The sequence below is a fragment of the Ranitomeya variabilis genome, chromosome 6, assembly GCF_051348905.1.
Source record: "Ranitomeya variabilis isolate aRanVar5 chromosome 6, aRanVar5.hap1, whole genome shotgun sequence".
Lineage (NCBI taxonomy): Eukaryota > Metazoa > Chordata > Amphibia > Anura > Dendrobatidae > Ranitomeya > Ranitomeya variabilis.
The window spans coordinates 495,287,608-495,313,612 of record NC_135237.1 but is presented as its reverse complement, the minus strand read 5'-3'; the positions used below and the strand labels follow the sequence as shown (position 1 = coordinate 495,313,612).

General features: G+C 44.1%; 1 protein-coding gene and 1 long non-coding RNA gene across 6 annotated transcripts in view; one reads left to right on the top strand and one right to left on the bottom strand.

The window, feature by feature from the left end:
• LOC143782850 (uncharacterized) overlaps positions 1–26,005 on the top strand; it is a 67,459-nt gene that overhangs the window by 25,198 nt on the left and 16,256 nt on the right. The gene's annotated exons all lie outside the window — the stretch shown is intronic.
• The window catches only part of LOC143782846 (carbonic anhydrase 13-like), an 83,981-nt gene continuing 69,502 nt past the window's right edge, over positions 11,527–26,005 (bottom strand). For 4 of the 5 annotated variants that reach the window (XM_077270760.1, XM_077270759.1, XM_077270757.1 and 1 more), the window contains 3 exons: positions 19,436–19,498; positions 15,826–15,981; positions 11,533–14,163 (listed from right to left, as the gene is read on the bottom strand). In XM_077270760.1, coding sequence (XP_077126875.1) covers positions 14,023–14,163; positions 15,826–15,981; positions 19,436–19,498 — 360 coding nt within the window. In that variant the 3' untranslated portion in view covers positions 11,533–14,022. Of the gene's footprint in view, positions 14,164–15,825; positions 15,982–19,435; positions 19,499–26,005 lie in introns of all 5 variants that reach the window. The other variant, XM_077270758.1, reaches the window with a different exon arrangement.

Here is a 26,005-nt window from a genome sequence, read left to right as displayed (position 1 = left end):
TCTGGTTAGAAAAAGGAAGTACTTATCCTCGCATCCGCGTACACAGGGTTTTAACGCCCACATAGCTAGACTAATCTCGTTAGAGATGATGCCCTACCGGTTAGTTGAAAGCGAAGCTTTCAAAGCCCTGATGGAGTACGCTGAACCACGATACGAGCTACCCAGTCGACACTTTTTTTCCAGAAAAGCCATCCCAGCCCTGCACCAGCATGTTAAACAGCGCATCGTCCATGCACTCAGGCAATCTGTGAGTACAAAGGTGCACCTAACTACAGATGCATGGACCAGTAGGCATGGCCAGGGATGTTATGTGTCCATCACGGCACACTGGGTGAATGTGGTGGATGCAGGGTCCACAGGGGACATCAATTTCGGGACAGTTGTGCCTAGCCCACGGTCTAGGAAACAGTTGGCTGTAGGCGTTCGCACCCCCTCCTCCTCCTCCTCCTCGTCCTCCTGCAGAAGCTACAGCTCTTCCACAGACCGCAGTCGGCCAACCACTCCATCGGCAGATGACACTGTTGCACACCAGTTGTCCCATTATGGGCCAGCTACTGGCAAGCGTCAGCAGGCTGTATTGGCTATGAAGTGTTTGGGCGACAACAGACACACCGCGGAAGTTCTGTCGGAGTTCTTGCAACAAGAAACGCAGTCGTGGCTGGGCACAGTAGATCTTGAGGCAGGCAAGGTAGTTAGTGATAACGGAAGGAATTTCATGGCTGCCATCTCCCTTTCCCAACTGAAACACATTCCTTGCCTGGCTCACACCTTAAACCTGGTGGTGCAGTGCTTATTGAAAACTTATCCTGGGTTCTCCGACCTGCTCCTCAAAGTGCGTGGACTTTGCTCACATATCCGACGTTCGCCTGTACACGCCAGCCGTATGCAGACCTATCAGCGGTCTTTGAACCTTCCCCAGCATCGCCTAATCATAGACGTTGCAACAAGGTGGAACTCAACACTGCACATGCTTCAGAGACTGTGCCAACAGAGGCGGGCTGTTATGTTTTTGTGGGAGGATACACATACACGGGCAGGCAGTAGGATGGCAGACATGGAGTTGTCAGGTGTGCAGTGGTCAAGTCCTTCAGTGTTTTGAGGAATGCACACGGCTGGTTAGTGCAGACAACGCCGTAATAAGCATGAGCATCCCCCTAATGCGTCTGCTGATGCAAAGTTTGACGCACATAAAGGAGCAGGCGTCTGCACCAGAGGAAGAGGAAAGCCTTGATGACAGTCAGCCATTGTCTGGTCAGGGCAGTGTACAGGACGAGGTAGCGGGCGAAGAGGAGGTGGAGGACGAGGAGGATGATGGGGATGAGTATATTTTTAATGCGGAACCTTTCCCGGGGGCACTGGAAATTGGTTGCGTGTCAAGGCCGGGTTCTGGTTTTTTGAGGGACACAAGTGACGTAGATTTGCCTGCAACTGCCCCTCACCCAATCACAACCGGAGATTTGACAACTGGAACTTTGGCCCACATGGCGGATTATGCCTTACGTATCCTAAAAAGGGACACACGCATAACGAAAATGATGAACGATGACGATTACTGGTTGGCCTGCCTCCTTGATCCACGCTATAAAGGCAAATTGCAAAATATTATGCCACATGAGAACTTGGAACTAATATTAGCAACCAAACAATCAACTCTTGTTGACCGTTTGCTTCAGGCATTCCCAGCACACAGCGCACGTGATCGTTCTCACACGAGCTCAAGGGGGCAACAGACTAGGAGTGTTAGGGGTGCACACATCAGAAGTGGCGTTGGACAGAGGGGTTTTCTGACCAGGTTGTGGAGTGATTTTGCTATGACCGCAGACAGGACAGGTACTGCTGCATCAATTGAAAGTGACAGGAGACAACATTTGTCCAGTATGGTTACTAACTATTTTTCATCCCTTATCGATGTTCTCCCTCAACCGTCATTCCCATTTGATTACTGGGCATCAAAATTAGACACCTGGCCAGAATTGGCAGAATATGCATTGCAGGAGCTTGCTTGCCCGGCAGCAAGTGTCCTATCAGAAAGAGTATTCAGTGCTGCAGGTTCAATATTAACCGAAAAAAGGACTCGTCTGGCTACCCAAAATGTTGACGATCTAACATTCATTAAAATGAACCACAACTGGATTTCGAAATCTTTTGCCCCACCTTGCCCGGCCGACACCTAGCTTTCCTATGAAAAGCTCTTGCTTGTGAATTACTTTTCTAATGTCTAATTTGCTGCAGCTGATTGTACAGCATACGACATGTTTACACCTCCCTAAATGGCCAAACTCCCCACACGGGGCCGTGGTATCGCGACTTGGCGCAAGCACCCGTGAGACTGCTGTTTGTCTGAAGAGGTGGGTGTGCTCGCTTTTGGTTGACGGCATTGCTACTGGGTCCCTCATAGTACAATGTAGTGTCTCTGGCGGTGGTGGTGCGCACCCAACGTCAGACACACCGTTGTAACATGAGGGGCCCTGGGGCGGTCCCGCCGGCCTCAAGAGAGTTCCCCCCTCCCCCAGCTCAAACTGTGCTCTACCACGTGCAAAATTATGTCACACAGCTCCACCAATCTTTAGTCTATTCGCTGACATCATTCAATGTCTGGCACTGACAATACAAATTTGTAGACATCTATGATGCAACTTAAAGTAGTCTGTGTCTGTGTCCTATATTGGCACCATTAAATAGTTACTGCCAAATTACTATGTCAGAAACTCAGCAGATGAGCCCACCCCTGTACCTAAGTATGCCACCTTTTTTTTTTTTTTGGTTGTTTTGCGAGACATTAACATCTATTTATATTTTGGGAGTACTGGGACAGACACTCCTTGCAATACTCCTCCACTGACCACCAAGCTGCCTGCCCGTGTATCCATGTAACTGATGTAAAACAGCCATGAGCCTATTGTTTGTTATTTTAGGCCTTTGATAGCCTGTCTGCGGTCCCTACTTTAAATACTCCTCCACTGACCACCAAGCTGCCTGCCCGTGTATCCATGTAACCGATGTAAAACTGCCATGAGCCTATTGTTTGTTATTTTAGGCCTTTGATAGGCTGTCTGCGGTCCCTACTTTAAATACTCCTCCACTGACCACCAAGCTGCCTGCCCGTGTATCCATGTAACCGATGTAAAACAGCCATGAGCCTATTGTTTGTTATTTTAGGCCTTTGATAGCCTGTCTGCGGTCCCTACTTTAAATACTCCTCCACTGACCACCAAGCTGCCTGCCCGTGTATCCATGTAACCGATGTAAAACAGCCATGAGCCTATTGTTTGTTATTTTAGGCCTTTGATAGCCTGTCTGCGGTCCCTACTTTAAATACTCCTCCACTGACCACCAAGCTGCCTGCCCGTGTATCCATGTAACCAATGTAAAACTGCCATGAGCCTATTGTTTGTTATTTTAGGCCTTTGATAGCCTGTCTGCGGTCCCTACTTTAAATACTCCTCCACTGACCACCAAGCTGCCTGCCCGTGTATCCATGTAACCGATGTAAAACTGCCATGAGCCTATTGTTTGTTATTTTAGGCCTTTGATAGCCTGTCTGCGGTCCCTACTTTAAATACTCCTCCACTGACCACCAAGCTGCCTGCCCGTGTATCCATGTAACCGATGTAAAACAGCCATGAGCCTATTGTTTGTTATTTTAGGCCTTTGATAGCCTGTCTGCGGTCCCTACTTTAAATACTCCTCCACTGACCACCAAGCTGCCTGTGTATCCATGTAACCGATGTAAAACAGCCATGAGCCTATTGTTTGTTATTTTAGGCCTTTGATAGCCTGTCTGCGGTCCCTACTTTAAATACTCCTCCACTGACCACCAAGCTGCCTGCCCGTGTATCCATGTAACCGATGTAAAACTGCCATGAGCCTATTGTTTGTTATTTTAGGCCTTTGATAGCCTGTCTGCGGTCCCTACTTTAAATACTCCTCCACTGACCACCAAGCTGCCTGTGTATCCATGTAACCGATGTAAAACTGCAGTATTTTGCTTATAAAAAAGAAAATACTGGAGAGATATCAAATGCAGACGTTTTAACATTAAAAACAAAAACACATACAACAAAAAACTGGTACAGTACAAAAATTGGCCACCAGCTACAAAAACTTTCTCCTGCAAGTAGTTAACTGAAAGGTTTTTTTCCATTGAAAACACAGATATGGCATCCACCGAGTGTTGTCCTGTCGCGTCTTCTTTATATTATTGCCAAGAAGCTGCAACTGAATAAAGCTGAGCTTCTACCTTCTGCCTCTTATTAACTGCTTTTTTTAAAAAAAATTGTCCACCAGCTACAAAAACTTTCTCCTGCAAGTAGTTAACTGAAAGGTTTTTTTCCATTGAAAACACAGATATGGCATCCACCGAGTGTTGTCCTGTCGCGTCTTCTTTATATTATTGCCAAGAAGCTGCAACTGAATAAAGCTGAGCTTCTACCTTCTGCCTCTTATTAACTGCTTTTTTTTAAAAAAATTGTCCACCAGCTACAAAAACTTTCTCCTGCAAGTAGTTAACTGAAAGGTTTTTTTCCATTGAAAACACAGATATGGCATCAACCGAGTGTTGTCCTGTCGCGTCTTCTTTATATTATTGCCAAGAAGCTGCAACTGAATAAAGCTGAGCTTCTACCTTCTGCCTCTTATTAACTGCTTTTTTTTAAAAAAATTGTCCACCAGCTACAAAAACTTTCTCCTGCAAGTAGTTAACTGAATGGTTTTTTTCCATTGAAAACACAGATATGGCATCCACCGAGTGTTGTCCTGTCGCGTCTTCTTTATATTATTGCCAAGAAGCTGCAACTGAATAAAGCTGTGCTTCAACCTTCTGTTCCAAATTACCATTTTTAAAAATGCTATTGGCTGTTCCGGCCTACTAAAGGTGTCTGTCTGCCCCTGCCTGGTGTTGTCCTCAACTGAATAAAGCTGAGCTTCTACCTTCTGTTCCAAATTACCATTTTTAAAAATGCAATTGGCTGTTCCGGCCTACTAAAGGTGTCTGTCTGCCCCTGCCTGGTGTTGTCCTCAACTGAATAAAGCTGAGCTTCAACCTTCAGTTCCAAATTACCATTTTTAAAAATGCAATTGGCTGTTCCGGCCTACTAAAGGTGAATGTCTGCCCCTGCCTGGTGTTGTCCTCAACTGAATAAAGCTGAGCTTCTACCTTCTGTTCCAAATTACCATTTTTAAAAATGCCATTGGCTGTTCCGGCCTACTAAAGGTGAATGTCTGCCCCTGCCTGGTGTTGTCCTCAACTGAATAAAGCTGAGCTTCTACCTTCTGTTCCAAATTACCATTTTTAAAAATGCCATTGGCTGTTCCGGCCTACTAAAGGTGAATGTCTGCCCCTGCCTGATGTTTTCCTCAACTGAATAAAGCTGAGCTTCTACCTTCAGTTCCAAATTACCATTTTTAAAAATGCAATTGGCTGTTCCGGCCTACTAAAGGTGTCTGTCTGCCCCTGCCTGGTGTTGTCCTCAACTGAACAAAGCTGTGCTTCAACCTTCAGTTCCAAATTACCATTTTTAAAAATGCAATTGGCTGTTCCGGCCTACTAAAGGTGTCTGTCTGCCCCTGCCTGGTGTTGTCCTCAACTGAATAAAGCTGAGCTTCTACCTTCTGTTCCAAATTACCATTTTTAAAAATGCAATTGGCTGTTCCGGCCTACTAAAGGTGTCTGTCTGCCCCTGCCTGGTGTTGTCCTCAACTGAATAAAGCTGAGCTTCAACCTTCAGTTCCAAATTACCATTTTTAAAAATGCAATTGGCTGTTCCGGCCTACTAAAGGTGAATGTCTGCCCCTGCCTGGTGTTGTCCTCAACTGAATAAAGCTGAGCTTCTACCTTCTGTTCCAAATTACCATTTTTAAAAATGCCATTGGCTGTTCCGGCCTACTAAAGGTGAATGTCTGCCCCTGCCTGGTGTTGTCCTCAACTGAATAAAGCTGAGCTTCTACCTTCTGTTCCAAATTACCATTTTTAAAAATGCCATTGGCTGTTCCGGCCTACTAAAGGTGAATGTCTGCCCCTGCCTGGTGTTGTCCTCAACTGAATAAAGCTGAGCTTCTACCTTCTGTTCCAAATTACCATTTTTAAAAATGCAATTGGCTGTTCCGGCCTACTAAAGGTGTCTGTCTGCCCCTGCCTGGTGTTGTCCTCAACTGAACAAAGCTGTGCTTCAACCTTCAGTTCCAAAATACCATTTTTAAAAATGCAATTGGCTGTTCCGGCCTACTAAAGGTGTCTGTCTGCCCCTGCCTGGTGTTGTCCTCAACTGAATAAAGCTGAGCTTCTACCTTCTGTTCCAAATTACCATTTTTAAAAATGCAATTGGCTGTTCCGGCCTACTAAAGGTGTCTGTCTGCCCCTGCCTGGTGTTGTCCTCAACTGAATAAAGCTGAGCTTCAACCTTCAGTTCCAAATTACCATTTTTAAAAATGCAATTGGCTGTTCCGGCCTACTAAAGGTGAATGTCTGCCCCTGCCTGGTGTTGTCCTCAACTGAATAAAGCTGAGCTTCTACCTTCTGTTCCAAATTACCATTTCTAAAAATGCCATTGGCTGTTCCGGCCTACTAAAGGTGTCTGTCTGCCCCTGCCTGGTGTTGTCCTCAACTGAATAAAGCTGACCTTCAACCTTCAGTTCCAAATTACCATTTTTAAAAATGCAATTGGCTGTTCCGGCCTACTAAAGGTGAATGTCTGCCCCTGCCTGGTGTTGTCCTCAACTGAATAAAGCTGAGCTTCTACCTTCTGTTCCAAATTACCATTTTTAAAAATGCCATTGGCTGTTCCGGCCTACTAAAGGTGTCTGTCTGCCCCTGCCTGGTGTTGTCCTCAACTGAACAAAGCTGAGCTTCTACCTTCTGTTCCAAATTACCATTTTTAAAAATGCCATTGGCTGTTCCGGCCTACTAAAGGTGTCTGTCTGCCCCTGCCTGGTGTTGTCCTCAACTGAATAAAGCTGAGCTTCAACCTTCAGTTCCAAATTACCATTTTTAAAAATGCAATTGGCTCTTCCGGCCTACTAAAGGTGAATGTCTGCCCCTGCTTGGTGTTGTCCTCAACTGAATAAAGCTGAGCTTCTACCTTCTGTTCCAAATTACCATTTTTAAAAATGCCATTGGCTGTTCCGGCCTACTAAAGGTGTCTGTCTGCCCCTGCCTGGTGTTGTCCTCAACTGAATAAAGCTGACCTTCAACCTTCAGTTCCAAATTACCATTTTTAAAAATGCAATTGGCTGTTCCGGCCTACTAAAGGTGAATGTCTGCCCCTGCCTGGTGTTGTCCTCAACTGAATAAAGCTGAGCTTCTACCTTCTGTTCCAAATTACCATTTTTAAAAATGCAATTGGCTGTTCCGGCCTACTAAAGGTGTCTGTCTGCCCCTGCCTGGTGTTGTCCTCAACTGAACAAAGCTGTGCTTCAACCTTCTGTTCCAAATTACCATTTTTAAAAATGCAATTGGCTGTTCCGGCCTACTAAAGGTGTCTGTCTGCCCCTGCCTGGTGTTGTCCTCAACTGAATAAAGCTGAGCTTCAACCTTCAGTTCCAAATTACCATTTTTAAAAATGCAATTGGCTGTTCCAGCCTACTAAAGGTGAATGTCTGCCCCTGCCTGGTGTTGTCCTCAACTGAACAAAGCTGAGCTTCCACATTCTGGCTTTCGCCCTATACTATCAGATATTAAACTGCATTTGGCCTACTAGTAGTGTTGAGCATTCCGATACTGCAAGTATCGGGTATCGGCCGATACTTGCTGTATCGGAATTCCGATACCGAGATCCGATATTTTTGTGGTATCGGGTATCGGTATCGAAACAACATTAATGTAAAAATGTGTAAAAGAAAGAATTAAAATAAAAAATATTGCTATACTCACCTCTCCGACGCAGCCTGCACCTTACCGAGGGAAGCGGCAGCGTTCTTTGTTTAAAATTCGCGCTTTTCTTTCCTTTACTGAAGTCCCGGCTTGTGATTGGTCGCGTGCCGACCATGTGGCCGGGACGCAACCAATCACAGCAAGCCGTGACGTAATTTCAGGTCCTTCAGGATTTTAAAATTACGTTCCGGCGTTGTGATTGGTTGCGTCGCAGTCACATGGGCAACGCAACCAATCACAGCAAGCCGTGACGTAATTTCAGGTCCTTAAGGATTTTAAAATTACGTCCCGGCTTTGTGATTGGTTGCGTCGCAGTCACATGGGAGACGCAACCAATCACAAGCCGTGACGTCACGGGAGGCTGGACACGCGCGCATTTTAAAATGGGCACGTGTCCAGCCTCCCGTGACGTCCCGGCTTGTGATTGGTTGCGTCGCGGTCAACCAATCACAAGCCGGGAGGCTGGACACGCGCGCATTTTAAAATTTTAAAATGCGCGCGTGTCCAGCCTCCCGGCTTGTGATTGGTTGACCGCGACGCAACCAATCACAAGCCGGGACGTCACGGGAGGCTGGACACGCGCCCATTTTAAAATGCGCGCGTGTCCAGCCTCCCGTGACGTCACGGCTTGTGATTGGTTGCGTCTCCCATGTGACTGCGACGCAACCAATCACAAAGCCGGGACGTAATTTTAAAATCCTTAAGGACCTGAAATTACGTCACGGCTTGCTGTGATTGGTTGCGTTGCCCATGTGACTGCGACGCAACCAATCACAACGCCGGAACGTAATTTTAAAATCCTGAAGGACCTGAAATTACGTCACGGCTTGCTGTGATTGGTTGCGTCCCGGCCACATGGTCGGCACGCGACCAATCACAAGCCGGGACTTCAGTAAAGGAAAGAAAAGTGCAAATTTTAAACAAAGAACGCTGCCGCTTCCCTCGGTAAGGTGCAGGCTGCGTCGGAGAGGTGAGTATAGCAATATTTTTTATTTTAATTCTTTCTTTTACACATTAATATGGTTCCCAGGGCCTGAAGGAGAGTTTCCTCTCCTTCAGACCCTGGGAACCATCAGGAATACCGTCCGATACATGAGTCCCATTGACTTGTATTGGTATCGGGTATCGGTATCGGATTGGATCCGATACTTTGCCGGTATCGGCCGATACTTTCCGATACCGATACTTTCAAGTATCGGACGGTATCGCTCAACACTACCTACTAGTGTGGTTAGGCCCTTGAAACAGTGTCTGCTGCTCTTGGGTTTGCTACTCCACTGAACAAAGCAATGCCGCCTGTTTAGTCCTGTTACCAATTTTGAACTGCATTTAGCCTACTTTATTCTTTGGCCCTATATCTGTTTCCTCCTCATCCTGCCCATTGCCCAGCCACTGCTAGATGAGTCTGCTGGTACATTGACCTAGACCACTACATTCCCCTTATACTCTACACAGCCAGAATCTGACCCTGCTGAAAGTAAGGTTCCCCTTCCCGCATGTTATACCACCTTACACAGGGACAGAGAGGAAGGTGCAGATGAAAGTGCAGGTTCCTTCATCAGGTGGGGGGGCATACTCGGCGACGTAACTGGCACAGGGCCCCTCAGAGTACGCAAAAGTGTCGCTGCTGGTGGGAGGCGCCCCCGCCATGCAAACACACCGCCGTACTTTGAGGGGCCCTGTGCCAGTGCCAATGCGAACGAGTGGGCCCCCCCTGCTTGCTCAGGATCACAGCACTTGCAACGTTGAAATACTTACCTTTCCCTGCAACACCGCCGTGACGTAGCCCGCATTTCCTGGGCCCACGAAAAACTTGAGCCAGCCCTACTCCCCCCACAACTTTTGCCAAATGACCCCCAATTCCCTATGCCCAACTATTATTATAAAGTTAATTAAGATTGACAAGCTTCAGAAACAAGAATGGATGTTTTTGGCATTAAAATGGGCACTGTAGGTGTTTTCCTGGCCTCCACTCACTGCCGACTATGCTTCCCCATTGACTTGCATTGGGTTTCGTGTTTCGGTCGATCCCCGACTTTTAGCGATAATCGGCCGACTGCACTCGACTCGACTCTGGACAAAATCGGGTTTCACAAAACCCGACTCGATCTTAAAAAAATGAAAGTCGCTCAACTCTAAACACAACTTGTCGTGTTTGGAGGAAAAAGAATACTGAGGTGCATCCATCCAACACCATTCCTACTGTAAAGCATGGTGGTGGAAACATCATGCTTTGGGGCTGTTTCTCTGCAAAGGGGCCAGGACGACTGATCCGGGTACATGAAAGAATGAATGGGGCCATGTATCGTGAGATTTTGAGTGCAAACCTCCATCCATCAGCAAGGGCATTGAAGATGAAACGTGGCTGGGTCTTTCAACATGACAATGATCCAAAGCACACCGCCAGGGCAACGAAGGAGTGGCTTCGTAAGAAGCATTTCAAGGTCCTGGAGTGGCCTAGCCAGTCTCCAGATCTCAACCCTATAGAAAACCTTTGGAGGGAGTTGAAAGTCCGTGTTGCCAAGCGAAAAGCCAAAAACATCACTGCTCTAGAGGAGATCTGCATGGAGGAATGGGCCAACATACCAACAACAGTGTGTGGCAACCTTGTGAAGACTTACAGAAACCGTTTGACCTCTGTCATTGCCAGCAAAGGATATATTACAAAGTATTGAGATGAAATTTTGTTTCTGACCAAATACTTATTTTCCACCATAATATGCAAATAAAATGATAAAAAAACAGACAATGTGATTTTCTGGATTTTTTTTTCTCAGTTTGTCTCCCATAGTTGAGGTCTACCTATGATGTAAATTACAGACGCCTCTCATCTTTTTAAGTGGTGGAACTTGCACTATTGCTGACTGACTAAATACTTTTTTGCCCCACTGTATCACAGCTCATGCAGGGACTGCAGGGTCAGGATCTCTAGTCTACTGTATATAGGACCCGGCAGGGTCAGTTGCACTTTTTAGTGCATTACGTTTCTTATTTAATTGCTACACTATCACAACAGTTTGGTATTGCTGCATCTGGAATGAGCCAATATATAAAATTGTTCCATAACCCAAAAGATGAGAACCATAAAAAAATAAATAAGCATGCCAGATTTTTCATCATACTGACACACAATACATGGAACAAAAAGTTATCCTAAAACTGTATACAAAAAAAGGTATTACTGAAAACGTCATCTTGTCCGTCAAGGAATGCAGCCTGTCAACTTCAATTTTTTTTCTATGTGCAAACCATTTAACTGGTCAAGTTTGAGACCCCTGATTTACACCAATGCACAGCACAGCTCCTCAAGAAAAAAAGAACTATAACTCTGATTGACTGCAGCCTTGCAGCCAATCAGTGTTTGGTTTGATACCAAAAGCACTGCTCTTTGAGGGTGAGCAGTAAACAGCCTGCTTATGGAGTGGACAAATAAAACCTGCATTACAGGCAGCAGATGAGGACATGCAGACTATAGCCAGAGGCAAATTAAGTGTAGCAGAGAGTCATGGGTAATTTAGGCGGTGTAGGCCTTCCCAGTCACCTTATGTATCATGTGACATGTTATATGATAAATAGAAGCTTCATGTGATCGGTCACGTGATGAACATATACTGTAGGTGCTGTGGTGCATATTTGCAGATGAAATAAGACAGAGTGGTACACCTTAAAAAAAATTTCCTTTATGGGCAATACTAAACATAATAAGAGAGGACAACATGTAATTGGGGATGGACAATACACAAAAAGGGAGTACACTATGCATTACAGGAAGGCACTAAACATAAGACAAGACTCTTATGTAATAAGGGACAACATCATACATAATAAAACAGTGCACTGTGTAATAAGGAAAGGTGCTATACACAATAAGTGAGGACGTTATGGAGAGAAAGAGAGAACATAGCACCCTCTCTATACATAAGACAGGACAAAAAGTACAAGGGACATTGCTATATATAATAAGAGAGGACACCATGCAATAAGGGAAGGCATTATACATAATAAGAGAGCACTATGTAACAAGGGACAACACTATATCTAACTATATCTAACAAGAGGGAGCATTGTTATAACAGGATTATACAGTGTACTTTATTATACATAACTAGGCTACATGCAGTATATCTACCTTTCTTACTGCCTGAAAAAAATCCTCCACAATACAACCTTCAATACAATATACAACACACCATTATTATGCAATCAGCCACTGTGCAACTATTAAAAATATAAACTGATTCAATTTCCCCTCTCTCACCCACCCAATTCATTATAAGTACTTCTTCTCTCCCCCCATTCATTATAATTCCATGTACTCTCTCGCTCTCCTAATTCATTACAAACCCATGCCCTCTCTCCCATTCCTTCATTCATTACAATTCCATTTTCTCTCTCTGCCTTCACCATTTACATCAATCCCACATCCTCGCTCTCTCATACCCCCCAATTCATTAAAACTCCATATCCTCTCTTCAACCCAATTCATGGAACCACGTACCTTCCCAGATGTGGCACTACTTCCATCCTTTTCTGTCTGAGCACCTCTTAAATGGCGTAGCTGGCATGATGAGGTCATCATGGCAGCTGAGTCAAAGAGAAAGTGCAGGTTGGGAAGTCAAGAATGGCTTTCGGCATCTACTCTGTGGTTTCAGGAGAGATATTGTTGGCGATGCGGACTGCCAATGGTGGCGAAAAAGAGTATAATGAGGGAAATCTTGCTATGTGTTGCATTTACATAAAGTTCCAAGCGGTAGCATAGATTGTCCTCACTGTAATCTATCCCTAGTTGCAGCAGTAGTGCCGATGCCCAGACCCTCCAGTAGGCCAATCCGATGCTGGTGCCTGACAGAGTTTGTCATCCAGTCAAAGCACTACACCTACTTAGAATTGATGAGGGGCAAACACCCTGAAACATGTCTGCAAATGTAGTTTCTGGTTTATCTTCTTAAGTTATGGGCAAGGCTCTTTAAAGGGTTGAGGTTGACTTTTAGGATTTCTACCTCCAATTATTGGCACTAGAGTTCCAGTTGTCTTCTTCTCGAAAGAAGATAATTTCATAGCTCTAAATGAAGGAATAAAAGGTTGTGTTAATCTGCAGTTTTAAATAATGCAGCCAAAGTTTCTACTGTCTTAAATTGTAATTTGACATGGAAAAGGGTATTTCCAAAAATGATAATAAAGATCTTGGAGCATCTTGCAGTTCAACATGGCCTACACTAGCTGCAGTGAAACCTGCCATAGTGGACCCTTTGCTTTTGCTACTCACATTCTACTCCATGGTACAAACCATCCTCAATGCAAAAAAATGTTATGGTGTACAGTGATAAACATAAAACTCCTCTTCAAGTTATCGATAAGGGTTTTGAACTAACTGGTACGCTGCCACGGCTTTTATTCTCTTTAACAAAACAAAATGATGACATTCATGACAACCATCAATAACTGACTGACCGATGTCCCCTCCGCCCTTTCTTCGTTATGAGGTTTGTCATTTAATGCGTCATAAAATTGCAAATTACTAAGATTTTTTAGAATTCTTAGAAATTCTTAGAATTTTTAGAATTCATTACAGAGTACCGAAACCTATATAAAAGCATTCAGTCCGATCCCCTATTTTTAGCAATGACATTCAATATACATGCCCATATCCCAGAATAGAAAGCTGAGTAGTTGCCAAGGTTTGGTTCACAGAGACAATTTTCCTTTACATTGCATAGTAGTCACTTATCTAGTCATTCCTACTACCTATTCTCAGCCAAATTAATATTTAATGATCTTCCTCTTGAAAAATAATATCTTATATAAGAAAGTTTATTGAGCAGATCGATATCTGAAGACCTATTTATACTGTACACATTACGTACTGTATACAGGGAATGCATTAGAATGATCCTGGAATTAATAGAATTGCTGTGAGTAATGCGCACATCATTTTTAAAGGAAAAAGTAGAAATATATCCAAGTGATGGTGGGTGAAGTTCAGTTTCCACATTTAAGTATCCTTGTTGTTTCATTAGCATTGACTAATCAGTTATGAATAGGTGATGAAAGGATTATTGGGAAGGAAAGTCCACAAGAGACTGTAATGAATATCTTCCGGTGAAATGATATTGTCTGGCCAAGTTCATAGATTAAATAAAGTAAAAAATGTAGATTTAAAATTTGTGTGATGCTTTATTTTTGCATGAAGATCTGACAATTCTCGCTTCAAGTGGTTGAAGTGGTCTGTGATTTTCTAATATGAAGGTGGGATTTTCATTGTCTGAAGAACATAGTAAACCCCGGAAATGGAGAAGCTGGTGACAAAATAAAAAAGAAAAACAGTTTTTTACACATATGTAATTGATTAAACAGTACTCAACAATTTTAGCATAAACCAATAAGAAATTTTGTTATATATCTTCAGAGAATTCTGCTTCTTTTATGAGCCACCTCTTTCCCTCTCATCTTGCCTCCCGATCCTACTATTCACTTCAAGGTAAGACGAGCTGTCAGCAAAGCGAGTTGCCAGATGCTGAATTTTCTAACAAGTCTTTTCTCTCGCTTCAGAGCTGGATTCACATCTTCACTGCTCAGTACTTGTATATAATAAAGACAACAAAATGAAGAAAGTCGGCACTCACCCCTTTTTTTGGAAGATACTTCAGTCACTTTTAATTTCCATTTGATTCAGGACAATGACAAAAAAGTGCCTTGACCAGTAGAAGCGCAAACCAAGCGCGAAACGTTCGTTGTCAGTCATGTCTCTTTTTTGGAATTCACTGCACCTGCTGCCATGCTGCTAGCGCTGTTGCACTTTTTTTTGTCATTGTCCTGAATCAAATGAAAATGAAAAAGGACTGAAGTGTCTTCCAAAAAAGGGGTGAGTGCTGACTTTCTTCATTTCATTGTCTTGATTATTAACAGTCTTATGTCTATGCACCACCCTGAAGATTTATTATAGTGGAGGCTGCAACATTGGTTCAAGGTGTCCATATACTGGCTAAAAGCTTTGTATTTGGTGCCCCAACATTCCACTACAGACTTGTATATAATCTCCTCCTTGCCTCTCCTGCTTTCCTGTGGCAACTAAGGAATGAAGAACAAGACTCCCTCTTTGTGTTGTGTATGGGAGATATCAAAGCAGCTTTATTACGCACACAAGTTCAGAGTCAATTATAAATTAGACACTGCAGAGGGGAAAACTAGGGAAAATAAAGGATATAGGTCTTTCAATGACCAAATGTTGTGTCATTCCTCATGTCCACACATAAAACAGCTTATTCTGAAAAGCTACTTGAAAGTATAGTTATCTATAAAAAAAAAAAAACTTGCAAAAACCCTGTATAATGAAAGGATGACTGCATATCTCAGGGGTGTTAAAGCAATGACTTGTGCTGCAATTCCAGATAAAGCCTATACACAAGTGGCACTATAAATCTTTTTTCTTTTTCTTCTCATATAACTGTAAAGTCTATAAAACAAGAAAAAAAATGAAATTACCAGCAAAAGTAATATTCCATATTCTAATCCGGTTATTCAATTTAACGTAACAATATATAGGTTTGATAGTTCACCGCCAATCTTCACGCTCCATGGTCAGTTTGATGCAAAAATTAAAGAAATACAGCTCAAGTTTTTATGAGGATCAAATGTGTGATGGACGTTTTTAGAAGTTCTAAATTTTAATCGATAGGGTAAAACTAAAAATGTCTTCTGGCTGTAGTATACTTTGAAGAACCATCCAAGGACCATGGCCCGAGATGAGACTAGTCCGGCTGGATTCTCCTAGGACTGCAGAAGATGAGTGATAGCTCTCTAGCTATGAGAGAAACCTATCAATCATCTCTACCAGTGCTGGAGCTTTAAAGTATACTTTCTCTTCCAGGCTCCCGATTTATGCTGCCCACACCGTGATACCAATCTAGCAATACGTTCCCTTTCAGTATGTGCTTTTGTTGTTGTTGTTTTTCACACACCTGTTCTGAGCTAATATGTATTGCTTCCTGGAAGATAATCCATGTCACACATTCCAGGTAAGGGCTTGTTGTTAGGGAACCTTGGTATGTCCAGTAATTTCGGTCATTTGGTAGCAAACTTGAAACATTGAATTTTGTGAAGGGACATTCTTTATCCTAGAAAATATATAAGCAGTTGTTAAAATAGGAATCATGTACATTACCTATGTATGTACTGTATATCTAGCTACAAGCTCATAATAGGAGACATTCTAGTAACAGACATACATTTCAAGCTGTCTAATACTTTACAGTAGTCTTTTCATTTTGTTTATATTAAAATGCTTCTTCAAGGGTACCTGCACAGACCATATTTTTCAGAAACAAGACTTTTTTTAGGCATTTATCCCCAGGTTGTTTTTTTTTGTGTGACAAAATACTGACACCAGATGTCAACAGATCAATATGAAATACAGTACAACATTTTGGTGCAATTTTTCTTCATTTTTGCTTATTTTTGGTCCAGTATTTTTTGGGGCCAAAAAGCAGTGTGCTCTAGGCATGGTGTTTGCAGCGCCCAGAGTCCTGGTCGTTGCAGTGATGTCGCTCTGCCACTAAGGGGAGCGATGTTACGTCTGATTGCACTAAAGGAGTTCACCTGACCAGGTATCACAGTCACACATTACACTTCACAGTCTGGCCACCAGGGGGAGCAAAGGGTTCTATGTATTAGGCCACTCCTCACAATCTGGTAAAACTGGGGGCTGGATAGGAAGTTAAAGAGAAGCTGACTGGGTTTTGCCCAGGCAACATCCTGTGAGAGAGGGAGTTGCTGGGAAGATTCAGGGGGGTCTCTGTCAGGGGTGGGATCCTGACAGTGGCCTAGCGAATAGGACAGAACGTTACGGAGCCGCGCCTGCACCCGTTGCGGTGGCATCCTAAGAAAGGACACGAAGCGAGGTTTATTGTGGAGAAGTGAGAAACGAGATCACAGCCCAAAGGAGAATAGAACCAGTAGGAGTCGTGCCTTAAGATCGTGGCAACATCCTACTGAGGCGCGTAGCCGGTGGCTGGAACGCCGAGGAAGTATTGGGCTCCAAGCATTACTTCAAACAGCGGCAGGACAGTTGGCTGTCTCACCTAAATCACCTAAGCAGACAACGGAGGCAATTGTGGGAGAGGGGCGTCTCTAGGGTCCCAGAATAACTCCAGGCCTACCCCATCATACGGGTGCGTCCTAGCCAAATCATCTGGGGGACGGAGAGAAAGAACATCAGAAACAGAAACAACAGTTGTGAGGACTATCCCGTGGTGCTCAGCAGGGAGGTACTACAACACACAGGCGCTAGAAGGTAGACACTGATTTCCACCTGCAAAGGGAACTATGGATGTGCCTTCGGACCGGCCGGTCTCAGCCAACCCTGTTAGCAGTGCTCTGGATTGCGGATCCTGAAGCCTTCAGTAAAGAGGTAAAGAGACTGCAACTCTGTGTCCTCATTATTCATCGCGACTTGCACCACGCACCACCATCACACCATTCATTGGACGCCCCTTAGCAGGGTCACGGACCAGGTCTAGCCACCGTGACAACCCCAGGACCGAGACAGAGAGGCCCGGTACCGAGTGCCCCGCGGCCCTGCGTCTGGGGGCGCTCCAACTTTATTCAACAAAAAACATCAGACCCACAATCGATGTACACATAGCCATGCATAAAATTCCAATCTTTGGATCAGGAAGCTGTCGTTGGTGCAGCTCACTTGAATTCTCTGTGTGCCAGTACCTATTGTTCAGCTAAACCTGCGACTAGGCTTCATTGAACATGATGCTTTACAACAGGTCAAAATGATCATATCCTCTGGCAAATGGCAATAAGTTACACACTTCTGTTCATCCTGCTTAAACTCTTGAACAACTGACAGTATGGCTCCAAGTGAAGTTAACAGGTTGTTTTGCTGAAATGTGCCTACAGGGAAAATGTTTTCCTTTTATTTCCTCGGGCTTCTCTGAATCCTCTCCTAGATGTCTACAATAGCTATCTAAACATATAGTTATCTATTTTTTCATCATCGGTTGTGTGATGCCCTTTCCACACTGAACCTTGTTCACTGCTTTTTAGAGCAGCATAAATGTTTGTGGAGGCCAGGCCCCACTGACTAAAGCTTTGGTAGATCCCCCTTCCCATTATTATATAAGGCATCACACTGCTCTATGTTTTGCTTCTGTGGAGCACTTGAAGGACTAATACGGACTGGTCAGTGAAGGACCCTAAGTTTAGACACCATCTTTTATTAAGTCCTGCTATTAAAAAAATAAATGCTTTGTAGGACTTTAGAAATACATGTCCATAAAATATGAATATATTGAGAGGTACCAGAGACCTAGCGTTCCTTCTATTAGAGGATGACTCAATTGCAAACCTTTTTCCCAGGGAGCATCATCTGGCAGGCAAGTTTCCCTAAGCCAGCTTGGCTGTCTCCACAAAGAAAAACAGTATCCCACATTTCCATCCAAGGCCTCTCCCACAGCCAACCAGTATCCTACTCTGTACTGACCCTACTCTAGGGCAAACGTGGACGTAACAGTCTACGAGTTGGTGTCTTTCTTTTGGAAAATACCCTGGTTTGGTTAAATCACCCAATCATGTGACAAGACTTGATAACTACTTATGGACTGGCAAAACTCTTGAAACTTCGGACTGGTCCACATCTGACTCTGCAATGATGTTTTAGAATGAGATTGCTCAGCTGCAGGAACAGGAAGAAGGCTATCAGAGATGACCAGACTCGTAAAGAAAGCAAGGATGGTTTATTACCATCTCGGCCTTCCTGATCTCTGTATACACAGGACTGAGTAGGAGCTGTGTACATGGTTCAAAACATCTCTTCTTCCTCCTATCTCAAGAACACTGCTCATGCCCTGAATGGCATTAGTGACACCAATCTTGCTTCATTGTGACTGGCTGTAAAGTAGGATCAGTGACAACCTACAATCTACCTGGTCAAGCACAGTGCGCTGATGTAGCTGGGGACAGTACATCTGTCTTCATTGTACAAGACCAGGAAGGCAGAACATCATGTTCATGGATGAGAGTGTCTGAACCCTGAAGGTGATTACAAGATCTCTGGGCTTGATAACAAGATCTAAGGTAGGTAGGACTAGTCAAGGGGCATCAACGCCCCGCCTGACCAGCCCTGGATAACGTGATGCCACAAGCCAAATTTATAACTTCTTTTTTTCGCCCTAGACCATAAGTGAACGGCACATAAAGGACCCTCTTATAATCCAGGAATAGACTTAGACAAACTTATGATGGGGGTTAAGGAGGAACTCGGGAGTGGACCAGGTCTCTTAAAAACGGCATGTATGAAAAAAATGTGCCTTGTTATGAATGGGGGAAAGTGACTCCATCTTGCACTGGCTAAGGAGTCAGTGACTTACTGTGCATTGTAGCTACCTTCGATAGGTGGCAGTAAAGTACTTCCTTTATGATCTGTACCATCAGGATAAGAAACACTGCGACTATTCACGATCAGAGCATACTGTTGACTTTTGTACTTAGTTTTTCCAGTCTTGTCTAGTTCTTTAGTTCATAGTCTGAATGTACCTTATTCATAGATAAACTGGCACATACCTTTGTTTTCACCAGGTCCAGATTATCAATGATATATTGAATGACTGGATTCGGCTCTCCAATCTGTTAAGAAATGATTTCATTTATTGCACTTAGATAATTTTTATTATTCAGAACTAGGTGAGTGTTAACTAAACTTTGATCTGCAATTACGGTATACAGTGAAGGTTATGAATGACACTACTTGAGTACACCCCAGATCATTAAATGAAGTCTGTCACCCCCAAAATGCAAATTAAACTGCTTATAAAGTTATATATTGTCCTTAGCCTTTCTGAAAAACATACCTGCAGTATACATTTCAGTGTTTTAGTGACTTGAGAAAAAGCGTTCTATTTCATATAAGGGTGCATAGGCACACCAGTGGCATGACCAAGGACTCCATTAAGCCCCCTCAATTTTCATTCTGAGCACTTCCCGTTACCCCGATTGGCAGCGCTCACCAGAGCGAGCAATGCCTGAACTCATTTTGTGGCTCACACAGTGACAGTTTGGGTGCGCTTTCATCTCTGGCTCCTGTCGCTACACTTGTGGGGGTAACTATGTAGGGAACTCAAAGTTGGACCATTCTGGATCCCAACAATCAATAGTGCTCACTGCTCAGACCTAATGACATATATATATATATATATATATATATACATATATATATATATATGGTATACGGCTAGTGTTACCCTCCAGATAATTGGGATGAGATCCAGAATGGTAGCTGTAATTTAAGGAAACCTAACAGAAAGGGTTACTTCTCCTCCATTGTATCAGGGTATCAGGAGTGGCTTCTCAGGATCTAAATACCATAGTGATCACTGTATTACCGACTAAAACTGAAGCAGTGCGTCCCAGGGAGAGCAGGGAGGAGGAGGAGAAGAGGGACCTATTTTCCTCTTCCACCTACCTGCTGTCTCTGCAGCTGCTGGCGTGTCAGTCATTCAATCATGGCTCTGTGGCGTGACACTAGCATGTCATTGGGATGATTGATAGCTGTCCTGTACCCAATCGTTGCATTAAACATCTGTTTTAGACATACTATAGGAGCAATACATGGATCCTTAAATACAGTGCTGAGAGATGATAAAGTTGCCTGTTACCTTGGAGGAATTAATCAGTTTCCCTTTAAATTGATTGTCATTTGGCAAATTTCTTAAAGAATGAAACAATTGAATAGATTGCTTACAGTAAGACTGTGGCCCCGATTCATCAAAGTGTTGACTCCAGAAATCTGTCGTAAAAAACTCTAAAATGGGCTGAACTGGGGTGAGATGGGGCTTGGCAATGCCTGCTTGTCAAATTCATGACTTGCTGTGGTGTACATTAGACCACGTTTAGTATTTGCTCAGTGTTTTACCTCAGTATTTGTAAGTCAAATTCAGGAGTGGAACAATCACAGGAAAAGTATAATATAAACACGTCATCACTTCTGGATTTATCACCCAATCGCAGTTTTGGCTTATAAATACTGAGGTAAAAAACTTACCAAATACTGAACAGGTGAACATGGCCTCATGCCACAAATCTTACTAGTGCCTCTGGAGGAACATGACACTTTTAAGATGCACCTGGTTAATTAAGAGGTGGCCCCCTCTGCAAGACTGGCGTGAATAATGCCGGACTTGCTGAATCGGGGCCGATGTTCACATGCCGGTACGGAGAACAGTCAAATGGAATTAATACGGAAAATGGATCTATTTCCTAACTGAAGTGCACAGAAGCAGAGGGGTCCTATTAGTTATTATGGGGTTGAGTCGCCCACCTGGGTAGTGGGGTACTCGGTAACAGGTCGGGTCGCACTTAAAGGGGATGTCACAGTGGCTGCGACCCGGTCCGTGGCCCTGGGCGCCCAATTAAAGGGGGGAAAGGTCTTTTAGAGGATTGTTAAAGTTTGTGTTCCTGATGCCACCTGTGGTTCTCGGTCAGAGGGGACCGACGCTGCTTAAAGGGGTCCTCTGGGGTGATGTTACAGCAGCATAGATGGTGATGCTTCTCACAGGTGAAGCGGGGTCCCCAGGGCTCCCAGTGTGCTGGGCAAGGATGGTGTATGCCGGCAAATAAATGGAGGACACAGAGTTGTCACGTCTTTACCTGATTTACTGATGGTAGCAGGCCACAGACCAGGGTACCAGGAACAGGTGATGACATAGTCTGGCCGGCCTGGAGGCAAAGGTAGATCCCTCCCCCAGATGAGGTCCGTAAGCCTTCCTACTCGCGCTTGTATGCGAGGTCCTTGATGCCTGTGGCTTCCGTACAAAGTCCTCTCTCTCCTGGGACAGTTACCTGTATGATGGGCAGTGTGAGCCTTTTTACAGGGTCTCTATCACGACCCAGGCTCCTAGTGTACTGCAACTTCAGGTGTGGTGTGGGCAAATTACATACAAGTCCTATGCCCTCCGGTTCTGCTGTGCGACCTGGAGTACAACACAGCCTCGGGCTCCCTGTGCTTCGGCTCTGAGGGTGTCCAGCCACAGTTCCCCTCTGAGCCCCTTTCCTTCCTCTGTGCTTCTTTCCTCAGATGCTTCACTACATTCAACCCCTTGGGTTCACTTCCTTTCCTGGAGCTGCAGCTCAGTTCTGGCTGCATGGCTCCGCTGTCTGCTCTCACTCCTCTCACTTCACTGTCTGCTCTCACTCCTCTCACTTCCACTGTCTCTCCAGACTGAACTAACTCTTCCTCCAGACCAGAACACTTAAAGCTTGGGAAGCTCCCCTGAATCCGGTTTCAGAGCTCCCCCTTCTGGCCTGGATTCAGAATGTGTTGTATGTAGGTGGGTTAACTGGTAAAGGGAATCCTCCTTGCCTCCAAGCATGACATTACCCTCCCCGAAGGGAAGGCAACATCACTGTAACAACCGGTTACCTGGGGTATTACAGGGTCTGTCTAGTTTCTGTTTGGTGTCAGCTTTTTAAATAGAAGAAAAAACTCTGCAGATTTTCTTCCATTCTAAAAACGGACACATAATGGAAACCTATACTTAAAGAGAGCACCTCATATACTTAGTTAAGAAAGAACCACAAGGGGGATTATTCCTTCACATATACACATGTACCAATAGAGAGACAACTGAAGGAGCAATTCCCAATATAACAAAATTTATTTGATATAGAATTATTATCGTACAAAATACATATAATACAAAAATGATCACAGAGAGTACAATTTAGATGGTGCAACCATCTGTAAACTGGTTTCGGCAGAAAAAGAAAATAAACGGGAACATAGCACCTCGACCAAGTGATCTAGTCAAAATAACACAGGATGCTGCACCAAAATGAGCCCATGTAAACATGCCATATAGAGCACTTTGCTGGCAAATAGTGGATGAGTGTGCAGTATACAAATCTTTACCAAATCGCCAAAAACGATTGCTTCCAATATTATTGCACTATACCCCATTAATTGCACAGGACCCTATAGCCTGAAATGGCGTAAGTAGCCCATAATAAAATCTGGCTAGAATGGTAAACGCATAATACCTGTGGTCATGATGGCCTTAGTGTGATCCCATAATGCAGAACACCTCAATGGACGTGAGACAAACAAAGAGCCCCTGGAATAAAATGCACTGAATTGTCCGATGAGAGCTGGAATAGAGGGCTATTTATCGGTCTTATTGGCCTGGGCAGATACATTTTTCCTCATATTAATTATTAACGGCAGAAGAAAGCTTGATGAATAAATTGCTTGTCTTTCAATTAGGCTGTAAACCACTTAGGATTTATAAACATGAATTTTAAATGTCCTAACAGATCTGACTTCTTTCCAGGTACTTGGTTTATTTTTATGCCGATAGGAAACATGAGATCCCCACAGAAATACCAGAAGATTACATAGAAGATTGTTAAAAAGAGAGGATAATGCCACTGTGTATTACATGGGTGTGGCGCCCCAGGGTCCTGGTGATCACAGTAGCATTGCTTTCCTCACGTGGAGAGTGATGTTACGCTTGGAAGCGATGAAGGATATCTTTTATCAGGTAATCACCATGCACACAATATGTTCACACTCCAGGCCACAAGGGGGAGCTTTTGATCCTATTTCTAGGTGACTCCCCTGCATATGCATATATATTGTGGTTTGGAGGGAAAGACAGGTCAGATTGTCAGAGAGACAGAAGAGAGTAGACCGACATAGAGTATCAGAAGGTCTGAAGGGGCTTTGTAGTCTGAAGTACTACAGCCCCTGGAGAAAGAGACATACAGAAGGAAAAGACATCGTTCAGTGAGAGTGAAGGAGAGCGAGGCACAGGCGAGGACACCAGGGGGAGGACAGCAGTGAGCAGAGTGTCTCCCTGGCAAAGCACAGATAACCGGTAGCTGGCACACTGAGGTTGTAAGAGACTCTAGGACTTACATCAGAGACCGGCAGGACAGCTGAACTGCAAGTTACCTGTCCGCCACACACACCTGAAGACACAGTAACACATAGGGCGTGATAGAGTCCCTGTAAAAAGGCTCGAGTTACCTGTCATACAGGTATTGTCCTATCCTATATGGGGGACGAGAAGAGAGAAGAACTGTGAGGACCTTATCTGAAGCCATAGGCAGTAAGGGACTACAACACCACTATGCTAGAGGAAGGCTTTTAACTCCACCAGGTAAAAGGGGACTCTGGATTCGCTTCCAAGCCGGCTGGACTCTGCCTTCCCTGTGATCTGGTATCCTGGACTGTGACTGCCTGAAGTCTTCAGTAAACCAGGTAAAGAGACTGCAAACCTGTGTCCTCGTTCTTTACTGCACCATTCACCACCATCTTCCATTTACACACCGGGAGCCCTGGGGACATACTTCACCTGTGGGAAGTTATACCATCTAGCTGCCATAACATCACCCCAGAGGACCCCTTAAAGCAGCATCGGTCCCCACTGACCGAATATCACAGGTGGCATCACAAACATAAACTTTATTCAATTTCCCCTTTTACATGGGCGCCCAGGGCCACAGACCTGGTCGCCACCGTGACATCCCCCTGTGAACACCGGACCCGGAACCGGATACCCAACAGCCCTGGTGGCCTACTCATGGGCGTCCATATTACTGACCTGGTGGCTTGCTGTGTGACACAGGGGAAATTTCTGACCACTACAGCTTCTCACAGAGATAACTAGATAGAACAAGTACTTCAATAATTTATTAATGAATATTCTTTTAAAAGGTTATTCCCCCCCCCCCCATAAAAAAGTTGGACAGGGAATACCTTGCTGATTACTGGGGGGAAGTGGGGTGTTGGACTGCTGAGATCCCCAGTGATCCGAAGATTGTAGCTTAGGAACCTGAGAACTTGCATTTCATCACAGTTCTGAATGGAGAGGTGTGCGTTTTTTGATCAAGAACTGTATAGGCCATCCACCAGTGACCAGGTGACATAACTCCATGGACCATAACTATATTGACTCACCTCTCTATGTGCCCAATCAGACCTCAAATGACAATGGAAGACATTAGATCTGGCAAAGCTCTAAATTAACCAGTCTGGGAAAGATTGTGCATAGCCAAGGGGGCTGCGGCACCCCACAATGACCAATGCAGAATAACATGAGGCAGTTCACCATTATCCACCCATCTATCCCAGACTGTTTTTAATTAGAGCTAAGCTAGATCTTATATCTTCCCCAGTTCATTCGAGGCCTTCAGGCATATGAAGAGGTGAGTCACTAGAGTTAAGGTCCATCCAGTGAGGTCACCTGGTCACTAGTGGATGGCTTATGTACTTCTTGATCAAAAATATTACCTAAGTTCCTTGCGTTTCTTACATGTATAGCAATATTGGAATTCATGTACTTGTTAATTGCAGAGTGGTCACAAAGTATGTGCACCTTCACATGAATTTAACACTATAGGAGTGCTGGCTTTGTTCTATATTTTCTGTTTCTAGCATTAGATAGATGTATTATTATTTTAGAAGAGCTTAACCCCACCTCAGTACAAGTTCATTGCTTAAAATAAGGGCTCGGGCAGATGAATGTATTTTCGGTACTAGTGTGATGGGCTTACACATCAGATTGCACTCAGACAATGCTATTCTATGGGGCCATGCGCATGTCCGATGCACGATTTGCATCCGATAGAACCACGCTCGGATGACATCATGGACTGACAGAATGGAGAAGTTGGAGCCTTTTTTCTCATCTTCTTCTCATCCGTGAAAAGCACACTATGATCAAATTCTGACCAGAGTGTGATTAGCATAATGGGACCGATTTTCTCTGATGAGAAAAAATTCAGTTGTGTGACCCTAGCCTAAACTTGGAGATGTTCTTAATCTACATATACCAGACATTAGAAATTAGATTAGACAGTTTTTATTTTTCCACCGGAGATGTCTGCAATAAATTCTGATACTGCAAACCAGTTCTAGGCTTGGAACCAGGTTAGTCCATCAAAAGATGTAATAAAAGGTCTTACAACACTGCTAAGTTTTCCTCTGTAACTGGGGCATGCGAGAGAGCCATGGTTACATGAAAAATAGCCAGTGATGCGATTCCTCCCAACTCTGATAGAAAGAGGGGTGTGCAAAGGAAAACTACACCCCTAACCGTGCCTTGTCCTTTTATGCGCCCTCACAAATATAATGCC